The sequence below is a fragment of the Trematomus bernacchii genome, unplaced genomic scaffold (assembly GCF_902827165.1).
Source record: "Trematomus bernacchii unplaced genomic scaffold, fTreBer1.1, whole genome shotgun sequence".
NCBI lineage: Eukaryota > Metazoa > Chordata > Actinopteri > Perciformes > Nototheniidae > Trematomus > Trematomus bernacchii.
The window spans coordinates 11,758,832-11,785,796 of NW_022987564.1; the positions used below are offsets into that span (position 1 = coordinate 11,758,832).

The 26,965-nt window shown below is 40.8% G+C and overlaps 1 protein-coding gene across 1 annotated transcript; it reads right to left on the reverse strand.

Annotated features, from left to right (window-relative positions):
• Positions 1–3,657: 3,657 nt before the first annotated feature.
• Positions 3,658–21,413, reverse strand: LOC117478025 (TGF-beta receptor type-2-like). The gene is made up of 7 exons (XM_034124883.1): positions 21,169–21,413; positions 18,308–18,449; positions 16,946–17,136; positions 12,341–13,113; positions 11,459–11,600; positions 5,573–5,697; positions 3,658–4,786 (listed from the first exon to the last, which is right to left on the reverse strand). The coding sequence occupies exons 1-7, from the start codon at positions 21,239–21,241 to the stop codon at positions 4,607–4,609; spliced, it is 1,626 nt and encodes a 541-aa protein (XP_033980774.1). The 5' UTR covers positions 21,242–21,413; the 3' UTR covers positions 3,658–4,606.
• Positions 21,414–26,965: the final 5,552 nt, after the last annotated feature.

Consider the following 26,965-nt stretch of genomic DNA (forward strand, 5'->3'; position numbering starts at 1 on the left):
CGCCCTGGGCTCAGGACTGTCGGCATCACACACTGCAGACACACTCTGTGCCAAACACTCTGTGGACCGGCTGTACCTCTTACCTGAACCTCATCCAGCACAAACACACTCAATATAACTGTGTGTCAATCAATGGACAGCTGCCATTATTAAGATGTGTGAAGAATTCTCAGAGATTTGTCATATTTTTGGATAGAAACTGAAATTTAAAGCATCTTGGAGGCCTTAGTGTAATCATGAATGAATGATGAAGTTGTTTTTAGTGCATGGTGAGTGGATGTGTGCGTGCCAACATGAGCATGCAAATGTCTTGTGTATGCATTATGCATGATGATACGCAGGTTACATGCCAGAATGATGCACAGGGATATGCATGCATGATTCCCACTGAAGTTGGTGTCAACCTGCCAGGTTTGAAACACGAACTCCCTACTCTAAACCTGGGAGCAACTGATGGGCTATCACAATCATGATTTAAGTGAGCTTGTCATCCAGCAGGCGCAGATTTCCCTAATGATGAATAAAGGCTATATCGCTTCAAGCTAAAAGCATATTTTCTGTGCATTAAGTGTTTTAAAATGTGTACTTTTTAAATCACATAGTAGGCTGCTTGTGTTTTTTACATGAATGTTCAATAGACATTCTCAATCACAGGAGAGTACAAAAACACATCCAGCCCAATATTCACTAGTCTTATACATGTAGGTTAAAATGAAGAACTTGTCCTTACACTTTTACATTGTTGTATCAGATGCCTATACTTGTCACCTCCCTCACCATTTCCTGTCTACGTATCTTTACTATCTTTATCTTACCATCTTAACTACCCAATTAAAGCAACAGCAAGTCAAACTAGAGAATGCAATTCCTGAAGAAATTGCTAGTGGGAATGCTTTATGCTGAAAAGCTGACGCTGAATTGCTATGCTGAAATGTAATGTGTAAGAAGAAAGTGAAGAATTTAGATTGAAATGATACATGAACACTGGGGGCTTGAATGTGTGATAAGAGAAGAAAAGAAAGTAAAATGGCTTGGAAAAGCAGCAGAATATTTGAACTGCAAACTATTGAACTAACTTGATGGCGAATGATCTGTCGCCATGGCAACGGTATTTGATGACACCCCATAATACGCTTAGATATGTTGATGGCTGCATCGTTACCAAACCTGTGAAGTTTTGGGCTGTTTGCAGCATTTTCACTGAAGTTATGAGATAACCGTGTTTCATGGAGCATTGTGTTGCCATGGCAACGGCATTTGAAGAAATCTCAAAACTGCACACATGTGAAGTTTTAGCACTTTTTGACAATTTTCATAGGAGTTATAGCAATATCGTGTTTTATTGCAAGGGATGCATTTCCATAGCAACAACTTTTGAGGAAACCATTAACTGTCATCTGAAGTCTGGTGGTGTTTTGACCATTTTCATATCAGTTACGACAACATCGTGTTTTTTGGCGAGGGATGCGTTTCCATGGAAACAGCCTATGGTGAGATCTCAGATTTGGTGTAGAGCTGTTGAGGCATGGACCGGTGATATACAAGTGAAGTTTGGGGACGATCGGACCGTGTCCATTGGAGTTACAGCGACATCGTGTTTCATGGCGAGGGGTGCGTTTCCATGGAAACGGCATATGATGACACCCCATAATTGATGTAGAGCTGTTGAGGGCAGGACCATTATCCATTATCTGAAGTCTGCTGCTGTTTTATGGCGAGGGATGCGTTGCCATAGTAACACCACATTACGTAACATCAGATTTGATGTAGAGCTGTGTTAACCATTATCTGAAGTCTGCTGCTCTGAGCATGTCAGTTGGAGTTATGACATCATCGTGTTCCATGACACAGGTGTTTATATTTGAGCTAACGACGTGTCCAGAGATCAAAGGTTTCCATGGTGATGTGCAGTAATCAGTGAGAGGAGAGCATTTGCATTGTTCTGAATGAGAGATAAACCTCTTACATGTGAACAATTTGTTGAAGAACCGTAACAGATATCGGTGAAATTGCAAAGCGTGAAGCATGTCAAGGAACTTGAGCATCTGAAGTGTACTTTTTGTGTACTTTCGGGTTAATAATGTGGCCTTTTTGGCAGATTAACTAAAGGTATGCGGCTGCTGTGGTGGGGAAAGATGAGGCTGAACTTACAATGGGGTTTAATGGAGACATGTTGAAAGTTTGTGGCCCTTCATGCCCTCAAGAGGCATTTTGTTTAATTATTTTGCTTAATTTATTTTTATTTTTCAAGATATGAGATGTTTTCCTACGTTTCTCATGAAAAATTATGTCTCAGGAATATAGTGTTTGGGAATTATGGCAGGTTTAAAAGAAAATATGAAGGCAAAATTAAATCTGTCCTCCACTCTAGCTGTGACATCACGCACTCTAAAATCTGAAGAAGGCCTCTTTAACAAGGTCTGAACAATGTTTAAGATCTCTAAAAGTACGAATCAGATTTAAAAGTTGTTCGACACGAATAATGTCAGAAAGATGTGTAACATTTTAAAGTTGGAATGAGGTTTCTGAGTGAAAGTATGAAGGAGCAGTTAGCAGTTGAAGTTGCATGAAGATTGTTCAAGTCTGAAGAGTTTCTCCATTGACTTCCATGTTAAAAATGTGATGAATTATGGGATGTATCTCTAGAATTATGAAAGTTATGAATAAGAAAAGTAATAGCCATCGATTCCCGACCGAGCTGAACGTTTCGATGTTTGAACGGAGTTTCTGCTCAGTGAAAACACTACACTGCCAAAAGTCGCTTAAGTGACGTCATAGCTTCCACTCTCACTGGAGTTACGATACCTCTGTGATGGGTACTACTTGTAACATGTAGGGTTGTTCTCACCTCAGTTGGTGGTCTTGCTCGTTCTGTCGCTCGCCGGCGGACTAAGGTTAGCGCTTAATACATTTGTGTTGAACTAAGCAACATTTTCTAGCAAGCCAAGATAACGGCTTGAGTGCGTGACGTATATTGTGCGAGACGAGAAATGCAGTTCTCCGAACAGTTTCATACAAAACTTGATGCTAATTAAACAAAAATGCGACTTTTTTGAATTGCAAAAGGATATTTAAATGTACAAACATCTACTTAGTAATTGGCACAGTTCCAAACATAGACTGTATTTAACTGGAGAAAAAAATCTCTCGCTCTTGGAAACCGGTAAGGGAGGGGCTTCGCATGTTCTTATTATACATCCATGCCTCTTCCACATGAGCCTCCACCGCTGTCAATCGTTCTCAATATTTATGACTGCAATGACAAACCACATTTGATATGGGGGAATTGATACATCTGGAGGAACTTTGGTAGTACATAAACCTTTTGATCCTTCAGAGAATCAACAGTAGCCTATATGCAGCTTTGCAAAATAAAGGTGTCATTTGATTCAATTTGGAAAAAATAAAAAGAATAATGGGTTTTTAGTAAATCATTCATACTGTAGGATGCTGGATAGTAGTGTGCTTCTTTTTGTTGTAATAGAGTCGAAAACTATTTTTTTGGGGGGGTTGAGCAGTTCAGATTTTCTTTGAAAGCGGTTCACAATGTGCATCAACAGTGACTGCCAATCATCTCATAACACACTCTTAGAGAAACAAAGTGGAACATACGGACAAAGTACACATGATAGCTTCAAAAACACCAAAGTGACACACTTAGATCGTAACACTTTTAATTATAGTTTTGATATAAAACACACTTTTATACAAAATTACTTTGATATACAAAATGTCTGACTGCTGTCTCAGAATTCCCTTTTCTGTAACAACAAGTTCAGCTTGTAAAGCATATACATAGGCAGCGAGTGTTTATACATATCTCTATTCCCTTTGTTATCTTGGTCTGATTAAACAGACTTGAGTCCTCTGAGTAATACATGTGTATATACACACACAAACACAGTATATATAAGTTCCCTTTTTTCCCTTTCAGGCTTAATTTCTGTATTTGTTTCAAAGCTCTTGGTCCTTTAGATATGATATCAGCTGTCCCTGTAGATTACTGCCTTGGATGGATTTTCATTTTTTACCTCACTGCAATTTCCATTTCCTGCCTCAAGAAAAGATACTTGCACCTTCAATCCGGTCCCAAAGAAAAATATCCACGGCCACCAAGACAAACATTTAAATGTTTTCAATCAAATAAACTATAAGGGGGGTATTAGTGTTATTAACCATCGTAATATATTACATTGCGCCCTTTTAACCTCTTTTCTAAAACTGTCCCATTATTTCCTATACCTGAATTGTACTGTCAGGACAAAAAGACAGTGAATATATATCATTTGATGTGCATAGATATTGATAAAGTGCAAATAGTATTTGGTTAAAAAAAGCTTTATAATGTAATTTCCCTGTTTGTTTATGATTTGATTGAGTCTTTAAAGCTTGTTGATGAAAACCAAGCCGGTCACTTTTTCTTATATTTTTGGTGTTCTGCATCTGTCCATCTCCGGAACCAGTTCTGTTTCATCTCCATGATTTGCTCCTCTGTCACACATTTGTGACCAACCCATAGCAATTAATGCATCCACTGGAATTCTCTCCCAGCGGCATGGTTGTAAATCTCCTGCCGCCCTGGTGGGGGCGCTGTTTGTGTTGAGCTCTACTTCTCATCCACCATTAGGATTTCCTCAGGGATCTTCTCCTCTGAGTCAGAGCGCACCGACAGCTTGTCCAGGTACTCCATTTCGTCAAAGCGCTCAGCCACACACTGGGCTGTCAGGCGGGCTTCCGGGTCGTGGTCCCAGCACTCGTCTATGGAGGCACACACCATCTGGATGCCCTGTAGGGTAGCAGAGGAGCACAGATGTAATCAGTCAATAATCCAGACTGGGGGCAGGTCTGACTGAGACAAAATGTCATCAACTCAAGCTGAAACTAAAATATGTCATGTGCATTTATGAGTTTCAATTTGTGTAGCAGCAGACACAGTACAGCAGCCCTGAAATACAGCTTCCCTTCATGTTAAAAGGCCTATTTTATATTAAATTACTCTAAATAGAAATAATGAGGTTTTGCACTTTAAAGCTGAAATAGCACTAAGTATGTAAGTTAGCTTTAAGGTTCTCGTGGAGATTTCTAGTGTTTACATTTGCATTAAGTGTAAACACAAAAGCCATTGTGTGTATCCTTGAGGTATAATAAGAGTGTTGAGTGCATTTCCTACCTCATAAAACTTTAACAAAGCCTATTCTTTAAGTATTTAAGGGTGTGCATTGTTTACATCTATGTTCACTAGCATGCAGTCTTCTTCTTTCTTGCTGTGTATTACATAATTGGCAGGAAAGTGTATAGTGTCACCTGTGTGCATGTGCGTCCACATGCACGTGAATGAGACAAACAAAACTGGGAACCACTAAGAAAATCAACAAAATAAAGCTACTTGTCTAATTCTTTTTCGAGAAACGGAACGGTGAAAAGGGCACTTTCAGTTCCTAGTTTTGTTTTTGAATTTAGTTTATCTGGTTCTATGATTCCTGAAACAGTTTGGCTGAGAAATGTTATATGATGCATTTTGTAGGTTGTCCAACAGGACTTTATTTATTTATGTTAGTGTGGTGCCTCTTACTGGATGGCTGATCCAGCTGTCGGGGACCTCAGGTCTTCCTCTGTCCCGCAGAATGCTGTCCTTCATGCTCTCCACACATGGGTGTTCCCTCAAGTTCCCAAAGGGCGGTTGGTACTCTTTCACCTCTGCGGGCACACACACAAAAAAAGGAAGTACAGAAAGGATTAACATGTGACCTCATCAAACAGGTGAGCTTTGGTCGTGTTTTACAAGCGTTACACTTTGAAACAGATTCACATCTCCTGAAAGATACAGCTCTGTTGAATAGAGCGGCGAGATCAGATGCCGGTGCCCCTCAGCGCACTCATCAACAACACCTCTCAAAGGATTCACTGTGCACTCCAGATTAAAACCGCAGGTTGCAAACTTTAAATAGCACTGAAGCAGCACAAACAACGAAAGAATCCTGCTCTGCTGATAGAGGGGCCGAGGGGGAGATTTGCTGAAGAGACACACTTATTATTATCACATTTTTACCCTCAGCGTCAGTGGGCTTAAAGTATCTCACCAATGCAGCACTAGCTTTGTGTCAGCTCTCTTACACTATCAAATCCAGAGTGCTTGTCAAAGGCAATTTGCCAGTTTTCCCAGGGCAAGACTGCAAAACATTGGCCTGCAGAATATAGCCCGGAAACAGTAGGTTACATTTCCAAAGACAATTGATCTTAACATGAATGAATGTGTCCTTGGAGTATAAAAACAATCAAATTCCAAATTGCTTTGAAGCGTAAAGGGCTTGTGTTAAGGAAACAAGGCTCAGAGAACCCATCGAGAAACCTGATGAGGCACATGACTGTGTGAAGAATGTTGAAGAGAAAAGTTCAATGTGTTTAATAATTAAAGATGACCACGAGATGAGAAAACAGAGCATGCCTTGACAAAGACAGACACAAGCCTTCAAACAGACAGACAATTTCCCTTTATTTATTCTAGGCAGCTTTGACAGCTTTGTGACTGACTGTTGATGAACACAATGACCCCTCTCATATGTAGCCTAACCACGTCCAAACTGTATACCTTTTTTTATAATTCCCTCACTTAAAAAGAGAGTTTTGTATTTCTAAAGTAAATAGAGTTCATTGCTACCTCAGCTATGAGCTTAAACCTGATTGAGTCAAACTTAGAGTATGTGTTATTGCACAATAATGGTAAAAGTAATTCAAGAAGTCGGAAACGTGATGACTAACAACGCTAAGGGGCTCAAAAACAAAGATAGGGTTACAGTTATATCTCTTACAAAAACACTGTAGCTGCTATCAATATCATTAAGCTATAAAACAAGGCATTTGGCAATTACTGTAGTCTGCTACAACAGAGACAGCAAACATAAGTTAAATGTCCCATGGAGTTTATATCACTTAAAACAAAGCAGTACCAAAGTATGCCAGATCTTGAGTAACTAGCATGTTGTATCTGCAAATGAACGGACACATCCTGTTTACAGACTCATAATATATGTCAAATTGTTATAAATGAAAACTGTGGTAAACTACTGCACCTGTCAGTATCGGTTCGTAAAAATAAACCAAATGACAGTTGTTGTTTTTTCAAAACGTGTTAAAAAGCTGCTCACAGGAAGTTATGATTCCCTCAGACAGGAATCAGAGGCTCCTGGGACACAGAGTAATGCAACAGAAGACTCTTCCATCAACTTTCTTTTGTTTGCTCTGCCTTGGTTTTAAGTTTAAACACAACCCCACCCAACCATCAGTCAATATTTAAGGAAAAACGGAGACAGATGTTTCTTTTTGTTTTGACAGGTGTATGACCGTTGTCTGGACAAAAAACCCACATTTTAAACTATTGGGCAAACATGTTTATGTCTTCATCTCCAAACAATGGGTCCAAAATATATACTACTGAGCACTTTGCAGTATAAACAAAAGTGTGTATTTCAGGATGAAAAGATTTGCCAACCCTGCTCTAAAAGGAAATGTGTTCTTGTTATGCCAGGCAAACCTTAAATTAAAGTCTAAACTAGCAGAAGCTTTTGAAAAACACAACACAGCGCAAGGGGGGAGGAATGCTGCGGTGTGCAAAACTCACACACTGCATATTGACAAGATTTGTACTGAGCAATATAACAAGTTCGGCACACTAACAATGAGGAAGTTACACTCTGTCTCCTACGACAGCTGACATGAAGTGATGGGAATTTTGCCATGCTCGCACATATTTCCTCCTTAATGTCTATTTTCCATGCCAGGAGTCAGACATGCGTGTAAAAACTATCTGGAAATCTGTAGCCCAAAGAAATCTGTTACATTTAGCCACAATGGCAGACTGGGGAAACTTCTAAGTGAAGGTCACTCTTAAGAAGCTTTGTGATAAACATCCATGACATGTCTTTCAGGGACTTACCACATGCTACTGTTTTGTATATGGCCCTAGCACATAGACGTATATATGTTTAGATATTAATAGTCAAACTCTAGTCAAACTGCAGAAGCAAAGCCAAACAGAACCAAAACAACAAGAAAGAGAAACACAAAGCAGACTAAATTATGAGAGCAAGCATTATCCATACCAGCATTTGATATTTAGTTTGATATTCTTGTTATGCTGTCTATTCAAGTTAACATTGTTGTCTAATCAAGCTCAACAAAGCATAAATAATGGGTGGGGGGGAAACCTCTGAAATCCTGTCACCTCAATGCATAAATAATGCAGAAAACACACAAGAGTTTTAAACATGTGCTTGGAAATAAATGACTAACGCAATCACATCGTCTGTTTCCAAAAGTCTGTCTGCAACAACACAGTCTGATTAATCTACTCCCAGCCTCTGCTGCTTTTCATTAGCTGCGGTGGCTGTGACACTTGTTTTGTGTTCCTCGCAGGTTGTTAAGTCATTTAGTACAGATGTATGCATGTGCAGTACACGTTAGCAGAGTTGACGTTTGTACATATGGCATTGGCTTACCCTGGAGGCTTACCCTACCATTAACTCTAGCTGATAAACATCCCCTAACCTTCACCTCACCCCAGTAAAGACGACCCAAAAACTATTTTTTGCTCACACTGGATGCATTTTCAATAAAACCAAAATGGGCACAAACACTTTCTCCCTAATCCATCAACATCAAGAATGTGTCCCTAAATGGCAGACCCCTCCCCCCCCCCCCCACACACACACACATAGGACCATCAGGCCCTCCAGTTCTGGAGGAGTTGATGTTCTGACATCTGGACAGCAGCTGCCCTAACCTCCACTCCTCTCCAGTCTAGCCCAACCTCTCCCTCTAGGGACTGAAGGCATTTCTCCATCTGCAGCTCCACATTCAACACCACTCCACTATTATCCCCCTACATAGCCCCGCCCGCCTGAGAAACGCCCTCGTAGTCTTTTCCAAGCCCTAAATCCAGACCAGCTAAATTATACAGCAGAGACATTATAGGGAACAGAGAGAGAGATAAAAAGTCCTGAGCCTGGAATCTGGCTTTTCCTTTTCTCCGAGGTGTGTTGATCTCTCACTCTATCTCCTCGTAGTCTTGGAAGATAAAGAAAGCAAAGTGATGGCTCATGGCTGGCTGACTGGCGCTGTCGAACAGACGGCTGTGTTCTTCTCGCCTGGCGGATCTCAGATCAGACCGCGCGCGGCCCCAGGAACTGTGACAGAGCGGCTGTGTGGCTGCCTGCCGCTGAGACGCAGAGCGCTGATCAGACATCTGTCCGCCACAGACACACACAGGCAGGTGGCCCGATCAGAGATAAGAGAAAACCAGGGCTGCACCCGAGCCATTGTGATGATGCCCTGGGATGTGTCACTCTGAATGTCTGTGTGCGCACATGTGTTCATATTCTGTGTCCAAAGGAGGTGAGCTCTCAGGGTGTCATTAGTGACTCATCGACCTCCAGGGACAGCTTGGCAACTTCGGGGAAAGCAGGCGGCCAGCAGCGTGGAAGCATGAAACTCTTTAAGTGCGCTCTGTAAACACGTCAGTTTTACTCTCATGGTGCTCTGATTCCAGAATCAATACCAGATCTCTGCCAGCATACAACCCAACAAGGACATTTCTTAGCTGCCAATGGAGCAAAATCCAATTACTGCATCTCATTTAAGCTACTTATTAATTATACCTTTTCATCGGGTCTACCAAGGTAGAAGGCTGACTGTGTTTTCACAACGTTCAAACCTTTTCGCATTAGAGACTCTCCTTGGGTTTTGGCCCTAATGAACTACAGATTCCACCCCTGTGCTTGTCTCGGAGAGATGCCAAGTCTGGAAAAAGTGGATAGACATACACAGAAAAACACGTGAACTATTCCAGCTGCTTCTATCTTTCGTCTCTGTTCGGGTGCAGGGGAGAGACAGGAACCCCCTCTGTCCGTCCCTCCTTCCAGTAAATCTACGCTAGCCTGTCCTCCCAGTCTGTCTCTGCTGGCATGAGTAAAGCCCAATGGCTGTCTGCAGTGTTTCAGTGCAGTGGGAGAGTGATTAACTGTTCCCTCACCTGCCTTAGGGTGGGAAGACAGGGGCAGAAGAATGTTAAGAAACTGAGCCGGAAGAGTCAAGTTCAGATGTTTCTGTGCAGAAACGTGTTTTATCTGGTTTAAAGGAATGTTAGCTGCTGTGTAAAAATGTTCTTTTTGCCGAGATCTAAACACATGTACAGTAAGGGAGTGAAATACTTGGAGAGGAATGAAATGCATGGAGGAGGATGAGTGGGATGAATAAAGCTGTTGTCCCTTAAATCCCTCCAGTGGAAACAACGAGAAGACTAACTCGCTACCAACATATATCCTGTCTGCTCTGCTCTCAGGGGACATTAGCCGCAAAACATCCTCATAAGGGGCCATACTTAAGACTAAGAACAGTGTGTCTTGGGTACTGTGTTCTTTGCAAAACAGGAAATAGTCTATTTTCTTTTCAAAGGTGTACCCACAGGGTGAACATATTCTTGCTGATGGGAAAGAAAAGCAAGGGGGATTATGGGTCAGTCTGCCATGATGTTTTTCAGAAGACTCCTGGGCAGTGTAACTGAGCGATACACTTTGAGGAGGGCTCCCAGGGGTGATCATGGGGGCAAAACAGGAAACCGCCAAAGTAGAAGCGTTCATGCTCGAACCCGGCTTTCAATCACTTTTCTGACACAATGGAGACAGGAGCAGTCACAGAAAGCAAACTGGACCACAGAGACACTAAAGGGAAGTGAAAACAAATGACTGAGTGTCGCCATGAAATACTGCCGCACAGTTTGCCTTCAGATAATCACCCATTTCTATTATTTGCACATATCCTGGCCTTGTTTTTGCAACAGAATGAAAACACAAGTAACGGTACATTAGTCAAGTGAGCGCTGATCCTTGACACTTCCATAAGATGGATTGTGTGTTCGACACTAAGATTCAGTTCCCAGCGTGATAAATGGGTCGTGGAAGACACACGGTGTGGCACAGTGTAACACATCTAGTAAGTGAACTCAAGGTGAAGTTGGTCACTGCGCTCCTAATTGGTAAAGCCCTCAATGTGCTCGTATTCCTCAGAGGTCAGGCGAGTTGTGCAGGCAATTTGTATTTTTACAGTATTTCTGAGAATATTCACACAGGCCCCAAAGGGAATTTCATCAGTGCATCTATTGATTTCTTTTACACTCAAGGGCCCAGGCTAATCTCTAATTGACCAAAGAAGAGGCGGTTATGTCTATTATTAACTAAAGGTCACATGTGATGTTGACTTTGTGTACAGCAAGGGCACAATGCTCTTGTATTATGTTTAAAGGAAGTGTCCACACAACCCAATTGATCATTATAAACACACAAAGGCAGCAAAGTGGGAAAGAATTAAAGGAATAGTTTGGCATTGTTCATGCTCATTTGCATCACTTGGAGACAATATCAGCATTTCATCTTGCAATTATACGTGTCTTATTATCACAACTTACCTCCAATTGCGCTACATCTGGAGATGATCTCCCACAGTACAAGAGCCATGGAGTAAACATCGGCCTGTTTGAAGGACTCAATGTTTTCTAAGTTGATTCTGGACTCCAGGACCTCTGGGGCCATGTACCTGGCTGTACCCACCTGAGAAGAAAGCAGGGTGAAAAAGATGTATATGTTATTTAAGTCCATAATACCTAAAAGGAGTTGTTCAGCTAAAAGAGCCTTCTAAGCAGACCATCTTAGCAGTACGAGTTATTTACCTGCATTAATCATAAGACAGGTGGTCATTTTGTGCTGTAGAAAGCTGCCGCATCACATTCATCCAAATCAAAACATGTTTGATGCGTAAAATAATTGGAAAAACAAAGGCAGCTCTCAGCACAACAACACATAGCTTGTCTTCCCATAATTACCAACTTGGAAAATGTGTTCACTGGCACTTCCTCTGAATGCATTAGGGCATTCAAATGCATTACGGGTGCTAGGAAGCTAAGGGTGAGGCGTCCTTATGAGTGAGTCATTTTCATAACAGAGTCTAGTTTGACTTTGGCCTATTACATCAACGTAATGAGTCCATTAAGAATCAATCAAGCCTGTTTTTCTTAAGACTATGAGAAAATGATCACCTCAGGACTTTTAAAACGTCAGTATTATTCAAGAGGGACCAATATATTGACGATGCCACAAATGTGGAGATGGTTTCCTTGCGTGAACAGGATTAGACATGAACAGTTTGATTGATAACATGCCTCTGTTCTAGGTCTGATACATATCTTTAAAGAAATGTAGGGCAGAACTTGAAAAGGCAAATTCTTACAAGAGATATTTTTGTTTTATCTCTGAGGGGATTAAAAGCAAAATTGCAGATTAGAGGGCTTTACCTGCCCACTGTTGGCCAGCTCATCCACAGACAGAGCATTGTCCAGGCGGAGGGCCAGTCCAAAGTCACACAGGCAGCAGGTCAGATCGTCTTTCACGAGTATGTTGGAGCTCTTAATGTCCCTGTGTGCGATCGGCACCTTGTAGCGACCACCGGGCAAGAGGTCACTGTGAAGATGAGCCACTCCCTCAGCTAGTGAAAAACCCAGCGTCCACAGGTCCTGCCAGCTGACGATGTGGTGGATCAAGAACTCCTGGAGGTTCCCTCTTGGATGGTAGGCTGTGATCAGCCAGCACTGTCTCTGCGCCTTCCTATCCTCTGCTGTCAGGAAGTGAAGCACGTTCTCATGTCTCAAGTCTGCGTCTGAGAAAATTTCCTTCTCGTTCTTCCAAGAGGCGTACTCCTCGTATTGGAAAATTTTAATGGCCACAGTCTCAAAGCCTTGCTCCTCGCTGACTGAGGAGCCCTGCTTGAGCTTGGCTTTGTAAACCTCTGCAAAGCGTCCCTTCCCGACCTGGACGTCCAGTTCAATGGGCAGCAGCTCCGTGTTGTGGTTGAGGTTGTTGGCGTGCGTGGAGCTACTGTCTGAACCTTCATCATCCATGATGGCCCGACCGTCACTGAAATCCATCGGAAGACCCTTCTTGCGTCTGGAGCTGGCTTGCCGCTGGCGGTAGACCCGGTAACAGTAAAAGGACGTGATGACGAGAACAGCCATGACCAGCAGAGGCACCAGGCTCACCAGGATGACCGCCACCACCTGGGAATCTGAGTCTGAGGGAACAGAAGCCGAAGGATTAGGATAACGAAAATGCACATATTTATATAATTGAGTAAAGCCAGTCTAATCCATTACATTTTTATCTTAACAATGGAAAAGAAATACTGGTATTGACAATCCCACAGTGTATTATCCCCTTACCCTGAATTACTTCTCAGCTGTACAGAGCCTCTGGCTGTGTAAACACACATGTGCTCCACAAGTACTATTATGACAGTGTGGTTTTCAATAAGTTATTGTGCTTCCAATATCCAGAAATAATAATAATATGTAGGTTTTAGAGTTTATTCTTGACCTTGCAAACAGACACATACAAAAATAAACTAAATATAAAATTCTGTTTGGTTACATTTGGATCTTTTGATCATTTCATGAGTTTTCATATATGAAAAAGTAATTTAAAAAATGTCATGACCACTGAGAGAATTCCATCTGCTAACCAAGATCATGTTTTAAGATCAAGAACAGCAACTACATGGAGTTTATTTTGCCGACCACTTTAGTATTCAAAATACTTTCAAAAAGGGGGAGAGTTGATTATTGTCTCTTCTTTGTATCAATATGATTTGCAATGTTTTGAACACTTGTGCTTTTTAAGGAATGAGCATTATCATAAAACAATTTGTTTTCGAAAAAAGAAAATGAAAAAAAAAACTCAACTCGAGTAAAATAATATTGTCAGAGCAGCAGAGGAACCTGAGCCTTCCCTGAGGAATGTCTACGAGCCTCAGAAAGTTAAAGTTAGCGTCTAGGCCACAAATGCAAAGAGCTCCAAACCCTGAGCCAGTCAACCACATATTGTGTCTCTTTATAGTATTCTTATAATTTAGGTGGTGCTGTGTCTGGTACGGTCTGGTAAACAGTGAAAGTTTATGCTCGCGCTGTGTTTATGCCCCAGTTTTTGAAGCTGCAGTCATAAACAGACCTATAAAATCTGCATCACCAGACACAACATACTGAACAGGGAAACCCAAATTGGTCTGCAGTTTGATGAGTTCTAAATTTAATCATTTATACATTGTCTTGTCTAACTGCTAAACTGACACACACACACACACACACACACACACACACACACACACACACACACACACACACACACACACACACACACACACACACACACACACACACACACACACACACACACACACACACACACAGCAGCCTATAAAGCTTTTTGTTTTCCTAGTAAGAGGATCACACGGAAAATATGCCTGTTTTTCCCTTAATTGTGTTTTCAATATTCTGAATGAACATGTATATTTCATATCTGTTATACAGTACACTAGTATATGTCAATAAACAAAACTTTACAAGATTTTTTATCAGCTATTGAATACCTTATTTTGGTTGCAAAATATAGGATAGCAACAGTCAAAGCAGAATTATGCTCACTTTCTTTTCCATTTTGCTTAGGAACTGATAAGAAACTCATTTTCGAGTCAAGTGAAGCTGTGAGTAGAGAGTCTGGTTTAAATAAGGGAAACTAATGGTGAAGGCATCCAGCAGACTACTCAGTCCAGCCCTCTGGTTCTCTCCCATTACTTTTTTCTAAACAGGAAACCACATGTCTGAAATCCTCTACACGGCCCCAGCCGGTTTGTTTTTATTTTCGCAGTGAGAAGCTATTTCTCACAGCAAACCTGTCACTGTGCCTCGGGGAATCGCTCCGCTTTGGCCCAAACCCTCACTTTAAAGGAGATTCTGTGAATTTGAAAACGATTGTATTAACTGTTAAAGGTACAGTAAATCTAGGAGATGAGGAGGACAATTCCTTAAAAGGAATAGTTCAGTGAAATGTGGGGCAAGAAAGCAAACAGGTGTATTTTCCAGATATTTCACTGAGATACAGTAGATGAAAAATCTGCAACAAAACAAGACAAAGCTCAGTGACTTCCTGGAGTCAGCGGAGACTCGAGTAAATGATTACATGAGTAGATCTGGCATAAAGCCCCTCAGAGCAACTCTTATTTCAGGTTTGTACACAGAGTCAGGCTAGCCTTTCCCCTTTCCCTGTCTTTATGCTAACCACCTCCTAGCTGCAGTTATATTTTATATCTAACTTTCAGAACGAATGGCATAACTTAATCTTTTAGTTGTAATACAAAGTAGATTAGTTAATATATTCAACATCATTGCTCTTTTGTTTATTTCTCAATCATCATAAGCTTCAAAAACACAATTAGCCTGTTTGTCAGGGGAGCATTAGATTTCTGTGGAAAGTAGGTTTACTGTTACCATGGTGACTCTGAGGTATTTCAGCTTCTATCTGACACACAACTTAGTATATCCCGTAAGTTAAGCAATGGCTTTGAGAAGTTTTTTTTCGCAATGTCCTAAAAGTATGAGAAAAGTATTACTGTAAGTGAAAGCTCAATCACAGAAAATGTTGTTGCACAATGAGACTCTGGTCCCTAGCTAGCAGAGGAAGAGGTGGATTCACCGAGATTTACTGGTATTGTAGCCTTGGGGGTTTGAGCTGGAGCTGGAGCGCCTTCATTGCAACAATGTTAGTCACTGAGGATTTACAGACAGTGCACAGACATTCTCAACATCAGGCAAAAGTATTTCCACTACGTGGGTTGCACTGTGCAGATGCTTTCAATTTGTGTCTATGTTCAGAGCCAGGTCCCAGAAATGTACCTCTGTTATTATTGCCGGGATGCTGTAGTCAAAATACATCTGAATCCAGGGCCAATGTTGTAACTGGAGTCTACAAGCTAATGTCTCCAAAAACCTGTTTGTAATCATGTATCTGGAGAGCATTACAGTGTACACATGTTAGCATTCATGCACGACGCCTTACATGACAAACTGATAGAAACTGCTTTATTAATATTAGGGCCGACCCATACTATGACGTTATCATGTTATGTTGTGCAGACGTAAGAACCAAACAGTCCCATTTCTACATGCATACAACAGTGTAACAGGACTATTGCTTCACTGTGAAAGAATGCAAGTGAGATGGACTGATACATAACTTATGCTACTTTGTAAATACTCATATAAAGGAATAATTGCATGGGTGGAATGTGGTCTCAAACATACAATGCTAGTCTCCTTTCGAAATTAATCAGATCAACACTGTAGGGTTTTGCATGATTAAAATGCCTTTGATTTACATGGCAACATGTTTTTAAAAGGACCAACAGGTTGCGACTGACAGTTGTTTTATATGTTTTTGAGAGTATTTTCTACTGTCATTTCTGTATATCAAAACCAAAGACGGTGCCAAACAAATGAGATAACAGGTAGTTGCTCTCAGGAAGGAGTTCTGCCAGTAAGCGAGCTGGAGACACACTGGAGCAGGGCTTTTACTCTCCGCAGTGCAGCGACCAGGTAAACAATGCTACCTTCAAGACACAAGTGACAATCGTTAGATGCAACATTACAGAAAGGAGTAAGGCAGCGGTTGTCACACTACTACCCATGCAATGAGAACTTCCTGTATGTCTATTCAATGTCAGGCTAGCTAGCAATCATTTAGCCTAACTTAGTATACATACTGAAAAAAGGGGAAACAGCTAGCCTTGCTCTGGAACAAATAAAATAGCTAGCTGTTTCACATAGTCCTGCCTGTATGCCAATTTGCTTCCACATATAAATGATATAATTGATGGTATTTATCATCTTTTGCAGCAAAGCCAATAAGCTCATGTCTCAAAATGTTTATTAAATGTTCCTTTAATTTCGGGAAGACAAGAGTTTATTGTCATTGCAAGTTCGGCAACATTAATAAACATGTGGTATTTTTGGTTGAAGAAAATCACTAAGTTCAAGAGAGGGAAGGATAGGCGAAATAATTGTGTCTCTACTTACTGGAGTTAAAGAAGATTTGCTGATTGCATTCGTCCTCAGAGCAGGAGCAGATGAAGAACTCTGAGCCCATGCCCTTTCTTTCTTTCATCTCACACTTGCTGTTGTTGTAATCCTCCAGGACCAGGCCGTCCAGCTTCTGATACCGGTTATGACAGACTGTGTCAAAGGTGAAATTGTCATCTTTCCTCCTCCTTTGAAAGAGAAAACACACATAGAAAATACTGTTACTTAATGGATAAAGTTTGAGTTTCTTTTCAGAGATCTCTATTATCATGTAACAAGGCAATGGTGGCAGGTCTTCAGTTGCAAACAATACATTTTTTAAGCTGAACAGTGATAAAGTGGTTACTGTAAATGGGATATTTGTCTTTTTCAGTGCACACTCTCAGCATTATGTAAATTACTGCAATACAAGGGTCATATTCACTAAACAGCAATTCAACAGGAAAACCCTGAACCTGCACAAATATACATATTTAAATGTTGCTTCCCCGCTGTGCAGATATGAGGAACATTTTTAAAGAGGTGCCGCTGTCCATGTGCCATTAGCTTTCTGCTGATCTCAGCTCAGAACTTGCCTGCAACATTGCTAATATAATGAGAAACAGCAGCACAGCCTTAAGCTTTTAACACCAACACAAATCTGCTTCCTGCTGCTTCTCACATTCAGAGTCAGATTTGATGTTTATGCGCTTTTATGCCAACATGATCCAGTCTTTAACAGATTGCTGACTCACATAGTGTTCAAAGTAAAGGTCAATACAAGGAAGAGTTTCTAGGACTACTGGGAGAAAATCAAGCCGGGTCTGAATAATAAAAGAGTAACCTTTTTCTGCCCTCATTTCCTCAATTCTTTGTTTGTAAATTCACCTGGGAGGTGAATGTAATAAAATAAAAAGCTATTTTTCCTTGCTATTCTCTACTTAACCCTTTAGCATCATAACTAGAGCTGCACATAACAATTATTTTCAATATGGACCAATTCATAGATTAATTTATTAAACATTCGGTCTTACTATCACACTATCAGACAATAGTAAAGAACGTAAATCCCAAAGTTAATCCACAGTTATTTATTTTAACCACTATTTTGTCAGCCCAAAACCTAAATATATTAAGTTTATAATAATAACAATTAAAATAAAATATGGAATCTCTGTATTTCAGAGGCTGAAACTTTATCTGCTATTCTTGCATGAACATTTACTAGAAAGATCAATTGATTAAAAAAATGTTGGCATATTTTCTTTCTGTTGATTGGTACATATATATACGTTTTTGTGTCAATTAAATTAAATGTTTGTTTATTTAATCATAACCCTGTATTTCTTCATATACATATGTTTGTTAAGGGACACTTACCAGATACTGACACACACATCTTCATTGCTGGGGCAGATGGAAGTGATACCACACTCCACCTTGCAGCTCCCTTTACCCGTGCAGGCGGTGGGCTGGACATCACAGAACATGCACAGCCTTGATAGTTTTATCGTGTAGGCCTCTGGAAGAGGGGGAAAAAGATGTTAAGTTGAGTATACAAAAAAAAGTGAGTCTACTCAGTAAAAACATAAAACCAACACATCCCCATTTACGTATATGCATTTTGGCTCCGAAAGACTCCTGGGGGAACACACACACAGCCATAACAGATGACAGTATAACATGACTACACATGATATTTATTAGCATGAAAAGCAAGATAAACCTAAAATGTAATTAAAGGGTGTGAGTCTTTTGGTATCTGGCTATAAGTAGAAACAGATATTAAACATAACCACTCGAAAATCCAAAGTATTTCTTGCTAGAGGGGTGGACAGTTTTTTCTCTGTGAAGTCTGAACAATAAGAGCAGTGCGCAGTGGAATCCAGCTCCTTTGGTCTTGTTCAGACTTGACTTTGCCGGGAGGCAAACCCATATCAGGGAGACAGACAGGATTGTGTGATGAGTGCCTGTGGGTTGGATAATCATCTGAGGAGACAACTGCCAGACAGGCAAGAACAACAAACAAAGGAAACACGGATGCATCTCCTGAGACGCTGAGGAGTCTCTAATTTGTCAAGTCAATGAGTTGGCTCCCCATCTAGAAAGGTGTTGTTCCAACTCTGTTCATGAATATCAAAAAAATGGAGGACATTATGTTTCAGTGTCTGTAAAAGATTTGAAAGAGAAATAAATGTGCTTGTGTGTTTGTGTGGGTGTTGCTGAGTGTTTGTATTCGTACAGAAATTCTCCGACCGCAGTCTGTCCTTGCATTGAGAGGCTATTAATGATAAACAACACCAGCCAGGAAGCATGCCTTTGTCTGCCTCAGAAAGGAGAGATGGAGCAACAAGGAAGGTGAAAAATCACCTGTCACCTGGTTTTACTTTTCCTAGAGAGTAGTCTCCACCACATGAAAGTGGAAAGTGGATTTTGCGGTTTTAAGATTTGGAAAAGGCCCTCACAGAGGATAATCCATTGTTCTACTAGCACCAGTGGTTGAAGAATCATCTAGAAGAAATGTGTCTCGTGTACAATCACACATGATGTTGTTGGTACATGATGAGTGTGTCCACATTATAGTGGCTCAATGAAGTTTGGCCACTCGCTGTGAGTCTATTTAAAACACGGAGAGGTTGAGGGTGAAAGAGAAACGATGAAGACAGCAGTCTTTCAGGATCTTGAGAGTGTATGTTGAGAAATAATAAAAACTGAAAAATAAACTGAAATCAAAATAGCCACCATGGACGAAAACATTTGACATTGCTGCTTCAGTAAAACCACATAACCACGCTTTTACTGTATGCTGACTACTGTCATTGCACAGGAAGTGGAACCTGTTCCCATGCATGCTTGCAACTATACAGTAGTAACCACCCAGACCAAGAGAGAACGTGGGTTAAGATTTACCTTAATACTGTAGTGAAATATAACCTCCAGAAGAAGCATTGTAAACAAACATGTGTGATGTGTCTGAAGCGGTAGCTCGTTGTCTAAAGATGGAACTGACAAGTCTATGATCACATGACCAAAACGTGAGATGTTTTCGACTAGGAAGTGCAAGGGAAAGCAAACTTCTTGACATGAGACAGTGAAGAAGTCTGTTCAGTATTCACACTGACTTGAGGAAAGGTTGCCGTGTGTGTTTGCTCTTAACCTTGCACAAAAAGTCTACTGTGCTGTTCACCCAATCTGCAGGCTCGGGTTAGACCTGCAGCTTGCAGCAGCAGAAATACTGTACAACATGCAGCGTGAGTCGATGGCCTCTTCTTCCTGTGCCAGTGAGTTACTTTCACAGGAAGCTAGCAGGATATTAGAGATGGTTATTGCTTTGTTGCCTTGTCTTAAATGAGACACCCACACAAAATAAAATCATCAAAATATTACACTTAAACTTCAAACTAATCTACTTGGAAGAGCAATTCAAAACTCTGCCCGGCGGGTCTGTTGAGGTGTTTTGAACCAAATCAGCACTGAGGGGATAGTCCATGCCTGAGTGCTAGTGGTGGGAAGGTGGTTGAGCCGGAGTAATTATATCATTAGAGCAACTCCTCTGAAAGAGCATGTCATTTAAACCCAGGAGGCGGGCTATGGAAGGGATGAATGGTAGTAATTGTCACCCAGGGCTAGATATAATTGCAGAGAGGGGGGAAGAGGATTAGGAGCAGCCAAAGCCATTTGGTGCCGCTGGGACTGAGTCTGACACAGATGAAGGTAAAACAGTGTCTTCCTCAGGGGGTACCTGTTAGCAGAGTGTCTGCACATCAAAGATGGAGATAACCCATCAGATGGGGGTCTAGAGTGTGGCTTAGGCCTCCAACAGGTGATGTCCTCCCAAAAGGATTCAAAGTGAATGGCTGAAGGTTAGCACTTAGCAGTGTAAACAGATATTAAGTTAGGCTCCATTTCAGGATGCGTAGGAAAAGTAGCTTAAAAGTGGAAGCAAGACAAAAACCCCAAATACAACAATATAACGCAGAATAACCTGCGCACTTGAGGAGTTTTGGATATTTTAATACATTTGAATTTGTATGATGAAAAGCGATTCGTTAATGTAGACTACTATTGGTCGGTGTAAAACACCTGTGTAAACATAAATGAGACAAATATATTATTTTCGAAAAAAATGAGGCATTTAGTAGCGCGCGTTTACGCTTCATGCTCCTGAAATCACTCCGCAGCTGTGACAAAACGCATTAGCAGCTTTAGAAACTTTTCTCAAAGTATAAAGCTCAACTCACCCGCCTCCTCGAGCTGAAAACTACCGAAGAGTATCGCTCCACACCAAAAAGCGGAAAACCGAAGTAGCTCCATTTAAAAACGAACTATATCCTCCCCTCTTTTTCATTAATTAGCCGAAGCCTTTATAGCGGGTAAGTATCCACACTCCGCGGACTTTGTTCGGTCCGCCTGTTGCTGCCCCAAAACGCCTTCACAGCTCAGGGTAGAAGGAGCAGAGTAAACACACCAGGCAGGACTTGCCCTATATGACTCACACACTATGTGCAGTTTTCATGAAACAGGAAATCTTCAGAGGGGTTGGACAGTTTTTTTTCTTCTTCTTCTTCTACTTCTCAGTCATGCTCATGTGGCTCTCAGAGTCTTGAACCATGTCATTAAAAGGCTGTAACCCAGCAGACTTGAAATGACATGCTCCAAAATAGCTTAACCAGAAGTTTCACCTATACTGGAGGCTACAAGCATTATGCAAACACCCTTATTTACTTCAAAGTATTCACACCTTTCAGATCTTATTTAGAGCTGTCAGATCTCAACAGAGAACAACTGCTGGGTTCTGCTCATATTTAATTAATATTTTTCACACTTAACTCATTTAGGTGTGTCCATTCCAAGTCACTCAATTAAATTCCTTTTTTTCTGGAAGGGTTCCGGGCACACAGTTAATCAAAGATGACATAAGAAGTGGAGATAGTCACTACATATCTCTCGTGTTGGATTTTATTGAAGACACACAGAGGTTAAGTCCACTATAACACCCATAAATTACCGGACTATTGCCGGGGCTTTGCAGACATGTGTTTTTGTTCTGCATACTTAAGCCGTGATGTCAGGTTTCAGTCCTGACCCTGTGACCCCAGAGCTTATAACTCTCCTCACAGGACGTCTACTCCTTCTTACACCACCGGCTCGCTGAGCTTTATTAACAGCTCTTGTATTGATTTTAGTGAGCATGTTTTAGTGTAGGCAGAGTTTGGTGTGGAAAAAGACACTCCCTATGACTTCATGACTTGCCTGAGATAACGTATTTAAGTTGTCTTTAATATAAAAGTAAGACCGTGATAATTGTCAGTGTATCTCCAGTATGTGTGCATTTTTAGGAACTAATATAAACCGTCTGGGTATATTTTTGATGCTGCTAAAAAAAAATTATAAATACTGTATAGGTTTCTTTTGAAAACCCCTGGTCTCTTCATGTTTGTGAAAGTTTTTGTTTAACCCATTTCTTTGACCCTATTTTACTTTTGGCTCTCGGTAGGTGTGTCTGGTTTTTTCAACCCTGCCAGCCGTTCAGCACTGCAAGATGGGGTCCAAGCCACAAGGTGGAGATCCGACAGCGCTCTGAACCCAAAACAGCCGTTACCCGCTGACCTCAGCCCATTTTGGCTCCCAGAGGGTCACAACATCCTGCTCACTAACCGCAACAGCCAAACAAACTCCTTTATAACTTCACTTTTTCTGCTTCATTTCAGCAGGAAACACACAACACTCCTGTGTGCCCAGGTTCATTTAGACATTATCTTTTTAGTCACTTCACCTGCCTCTGTTTCTTTTAGCTTCCCCCAGACAAGTTTCTAAATGTTCCTTTGCCTTTGAACAATTTTTACCCCTTACCTCATCGAACACACACAGATAAACAAGCGGCAGGCAAACATCCTGAGTGGTGTGATGCTCAATAGCAGGTGCTTGGCGTTACAGTAAACTGCTCGGGTCGAGTGGAAAGGTAAACAGAGCAACCTGATGACAAATCTCTGGACGCATGCCTTCAGATAACGCGGGTGGCAAACAAGCGCTGTGTGCAGCACATTACAAAGGGGATGTCAGTTTCTTTGCACTTTTCTCGGCATTTTTGTAGAAAGAAGTGGTAACACAACTGCAGTGTCTCTCCCACACACAGGATTATATACATACTGTATATTGTTTGCACATTTCTTATTAGATCTCTCCCCCACACTAGGTGCCAACTGGAGGTATGCCACAAAAGGAGAGGGCCCACAAGAATACTGATCAGTGAATACTAAGCTGTGGCCAGACAAGTATTGCAAAGTTAGAAAGATGCTGATTTCTGTTAAATATAGTGAATTCAGCATATTGTGTCCGTACAGATTAGCAAACATAGTCTTAAAGGCAGGTATGATTAGTATACCGTTTTTGAGCTACGTAAGTAAATAGTGTCTGTCTGTCCACAGAAGGCAACTTGTTTATAACTATACACTTTACCCACTTAGGTTTTTTAACAGTTTTCTGAACAGATGCACTCCCCCCTCATGAGAGAAGGGTTGATCACTGATTAGCCCATGATTGGTCCACTGGCTGTAAGAGCAAGCCAGCTGCTGGATCACTGCACCCACTGCCAGCCAGCCGCCGCATTCCGTCTGTCTTTGTAAACCACTTTCAATAAAGACATTGATACAGGATAACATGCACAAAAACAGCTCGTGCCAAGAACAAAAAAACTTTAAACACTGCTCTTGAGTCCCAGGAGCCTGTGTGTTTGCACAGCAGAGAGAAATGTAATACAACTTGTAAATCGCCTCAGAGAATTGTGGCACAGAACAATCAGGTACTTTAAATCAGTGCCTTCTCTTGTAACATTGCACATGATCAAGGGATCTCCCTATGCAACCGGAATAAGAAACGTTTTTCTCTCAAAAAAATGTAACCATGCTAACAGGCTCATGACAACAATGTTATAGCGTGTTAGCATGCTTAAATGTGCGTATTAGGGAACACAAAGTGCAACCAAGGCTGATGAGAATGTCATTAGTTTTGGTCGTCAGCAAAATATAGGACAACACTATGACCATAAAATGGCACTAGATAAAAAGCTTGTGGATAACCAAAGTCATTGGGATTCATCCTATTGGCCCTATGAATATCTGTTTAAGGTTTAATCAATCCAATTAGTTGTTGAAACATTTCAGTGTGGATCTAAGGGGAAACCAACCAACAAAAATGTCCATTCCTGGAGCCAAACCGTTAGCAATGTTAAAATCAATTTTAAATGATCAAGAGCCTTCATCTCACAACTGCAACTAATAAGAGGACTGTGACTAATATACTGTAGCATGCTTACAAACACATTGGAATTATTTGGAAATCGCAAAGACATGTGCAGGAACTCTGTCTGTGTACGGGAACTATTAAGCATGACCTCGTGCTTTTAAGTTCAATGCACTCACAAATACTGTCAAAGAGCAAAATACTGAGAAATACTTATTCAACATGGTTGTGGGTTTGTGTAGACTCATACAACATAGTGAACACACACTCCCACACAATGAATTGGCACAGTTTTCTTGGTGCCTTTGGTAAATCTAAGGAATGGCCTATTCTGACAACAACAACAACCTGTCTCTGTCTTTTCCTACCTCTGTGAATGGGCTTTGTCTCTCAGCCTTAATGGGACGCTGTGAAGGAAGGGAAAGTTTATCTTAAATGCTCTAAAGGTTACAACCTTTGATATCACAACATGTGTAGTGCTATTGTTCTCTGGTGGAACATGGATGGGTTTCCAAAACTGTGCCAAAGCTGGTTTCAGAAAGAGACCACATTGCAGGGTGGAAGAAAGCATGTGATCAAATGCAGCAGCATGTGACTCCATATCTGTGTGACAGGCAACTTCCTGTTTCTTTGTGTTCTTCATTTGTTTAAAATTAAGTGACAGAGGTATATACTTTGTACTCACTATGTGTATATACATGTGAGGTTTGTTTAGGCCTTGCATATAAACCATGCTGAATTTAACATGAAATACTGTTTGACAAAACTCTTGAAACTCCCTCATGCTAAATGTGAAAGATCTCAAAACAAAAAAGGGGGAATGGAAACAAACTGAAAACAAAGGCTTAAAAAAAAAGTAGAAAAAACACTTCCTCTTTTTGAACCCATCTCTCTCCCCTGGGGAAAAATGTCTCACATCAAACATTTCTGTGGCTTTTACAATAGTCATCCAAACTATATCATTGTTGCAATGATCTGTTCAGTGTAGGGTTAAACAAGCCTGAAGCCAAAGTCCTGCCATCAGTCCTCAGCCTGTAACTCCTTCTGTGGTGAGGGGAGATGATGAAGATGATGGTCATGCCATTCACCAAACCTTGATTACAGGGAACAAACTATTTCAGCAAAGAGGGGGAAGATTTAGTTGCCCTGTCCCCGATTAAATGTTTCAATATGAAGTCCCTAATGTGGCTGAAGATACAGTTACACGCAAAAGCAATCAAAGTGTGTTCTGCTGCGAGGGAGTGAAAGCAGTATATCAAAGAATTTCATGCATACTAAAAAGGAAACATATGCACTGCATTCAATCCCAGCATTAATGAAAGACATGTGAATTATAATACTGTATGTTTTTAGACCAGCATAGCAACATACTGCATTGTATCACAGCACTTTGACACTGCCATACAGTAACGCCCTTATGGGAAATAACTAAGGTAAACATTTAGTAAGTACTTAGGTTAAGTTTTGAGGTACCTTACTTACCTATAAGCTCTAACATACTGGATGTGGAATAAATAGGATATTTGAAAAGGCCTTCAGTGAAAAAGTGTCTTTTTGTTTCATATAACAAAGATAAAATACAGTAATACTGTACCTAACATTGTTATTTTATGTTAAAGGGGCCCTATTAAACATAATCCCAAAGTTCTTCCAGGGGGAGTTTCTCTTTCTGGGCTCCCTTGTTTACTTCAGTGACAAAGTGACAGCACGATGTAACACTCATGCTTCTATCGGCTAGCAATCCAACATATTGTAGGTTATAGGCTAAGGGGCATGGGAGGGTGAAAAGAGGTGCTGCAGCACAGGAAATATGAGAAAAATAAACCTCTTTTTGAACATTAAAGCATGTACAAAGGATTTGTAGAGTCACACAATACAAATATGAACCTGAAATGTGTGTTATAAGGCCCCTTTAAACAACCCTATATCATGTAGGAACATTTAAATGTACTTGTTTCTATATATAATGATATAAACTGTGATTATTGTCATGAAAACATTTATGTTTGAAAATTAAAAGTGGACTCATTAATACTTTAAAACAATGGGTCCAATAACTGTGCTATGAAAGGTGACACTTGTAGTGAAATAAAACGCAGACAATTTATAAATAGACTACAGAGTTTCCCTCAGGGTGTTTTATGGTCTTTCATGGTCTCTTTGTATAGGCCATATAGTTCCTCTTATCAGCGTTGTTTCCAGACGCAGCAGACAAACTGACTTGCTGATGACCATAATGAAGTCTTAAAGGTGGGGTAGGCAAGTTTGAGAAACCGGCTCGAGATACAGTTTTTGTTATATTCCATGGAATGCTCTTAACATCCCGATAGCAATGAATATCTTAAGTGCTTTGACAAAAAATCCATAACAAAAATTCATCTGTGGAAGCCGTAGTACTGTAAAAAGCACGACCAATCATTTTAGCCGGCCCGGCTAAAATAACTGGATGGCCTACCTGCCTGTCAGCCTTCCATCTGTGTACAAACTTATCTCGTGCCCTCATTGGTCATGTGCGCGTTCGTGTGTGTTAGAGGAGGGGCTCTGTAAGGAAGTGGCAGATTTTTTCCGGCTGTGTATTTTCAAATTCTAGCGATCTCGAGCCGGTTTCTCCAAAATTACCTACCCCACCTTTAAGCTATTAAAGAGCCAGATACATTTTAAATATATGTTTCCTTGCTTTGCACAAAATCATTTGTAGACCTTGTTAATCTTGGGAAGAGTGCTATCCAACACTCATTTTCTAATCTAAATCTAAGTGAATAGCAAAATAAGGAAAACAGCTGGTGAATCCCAGAA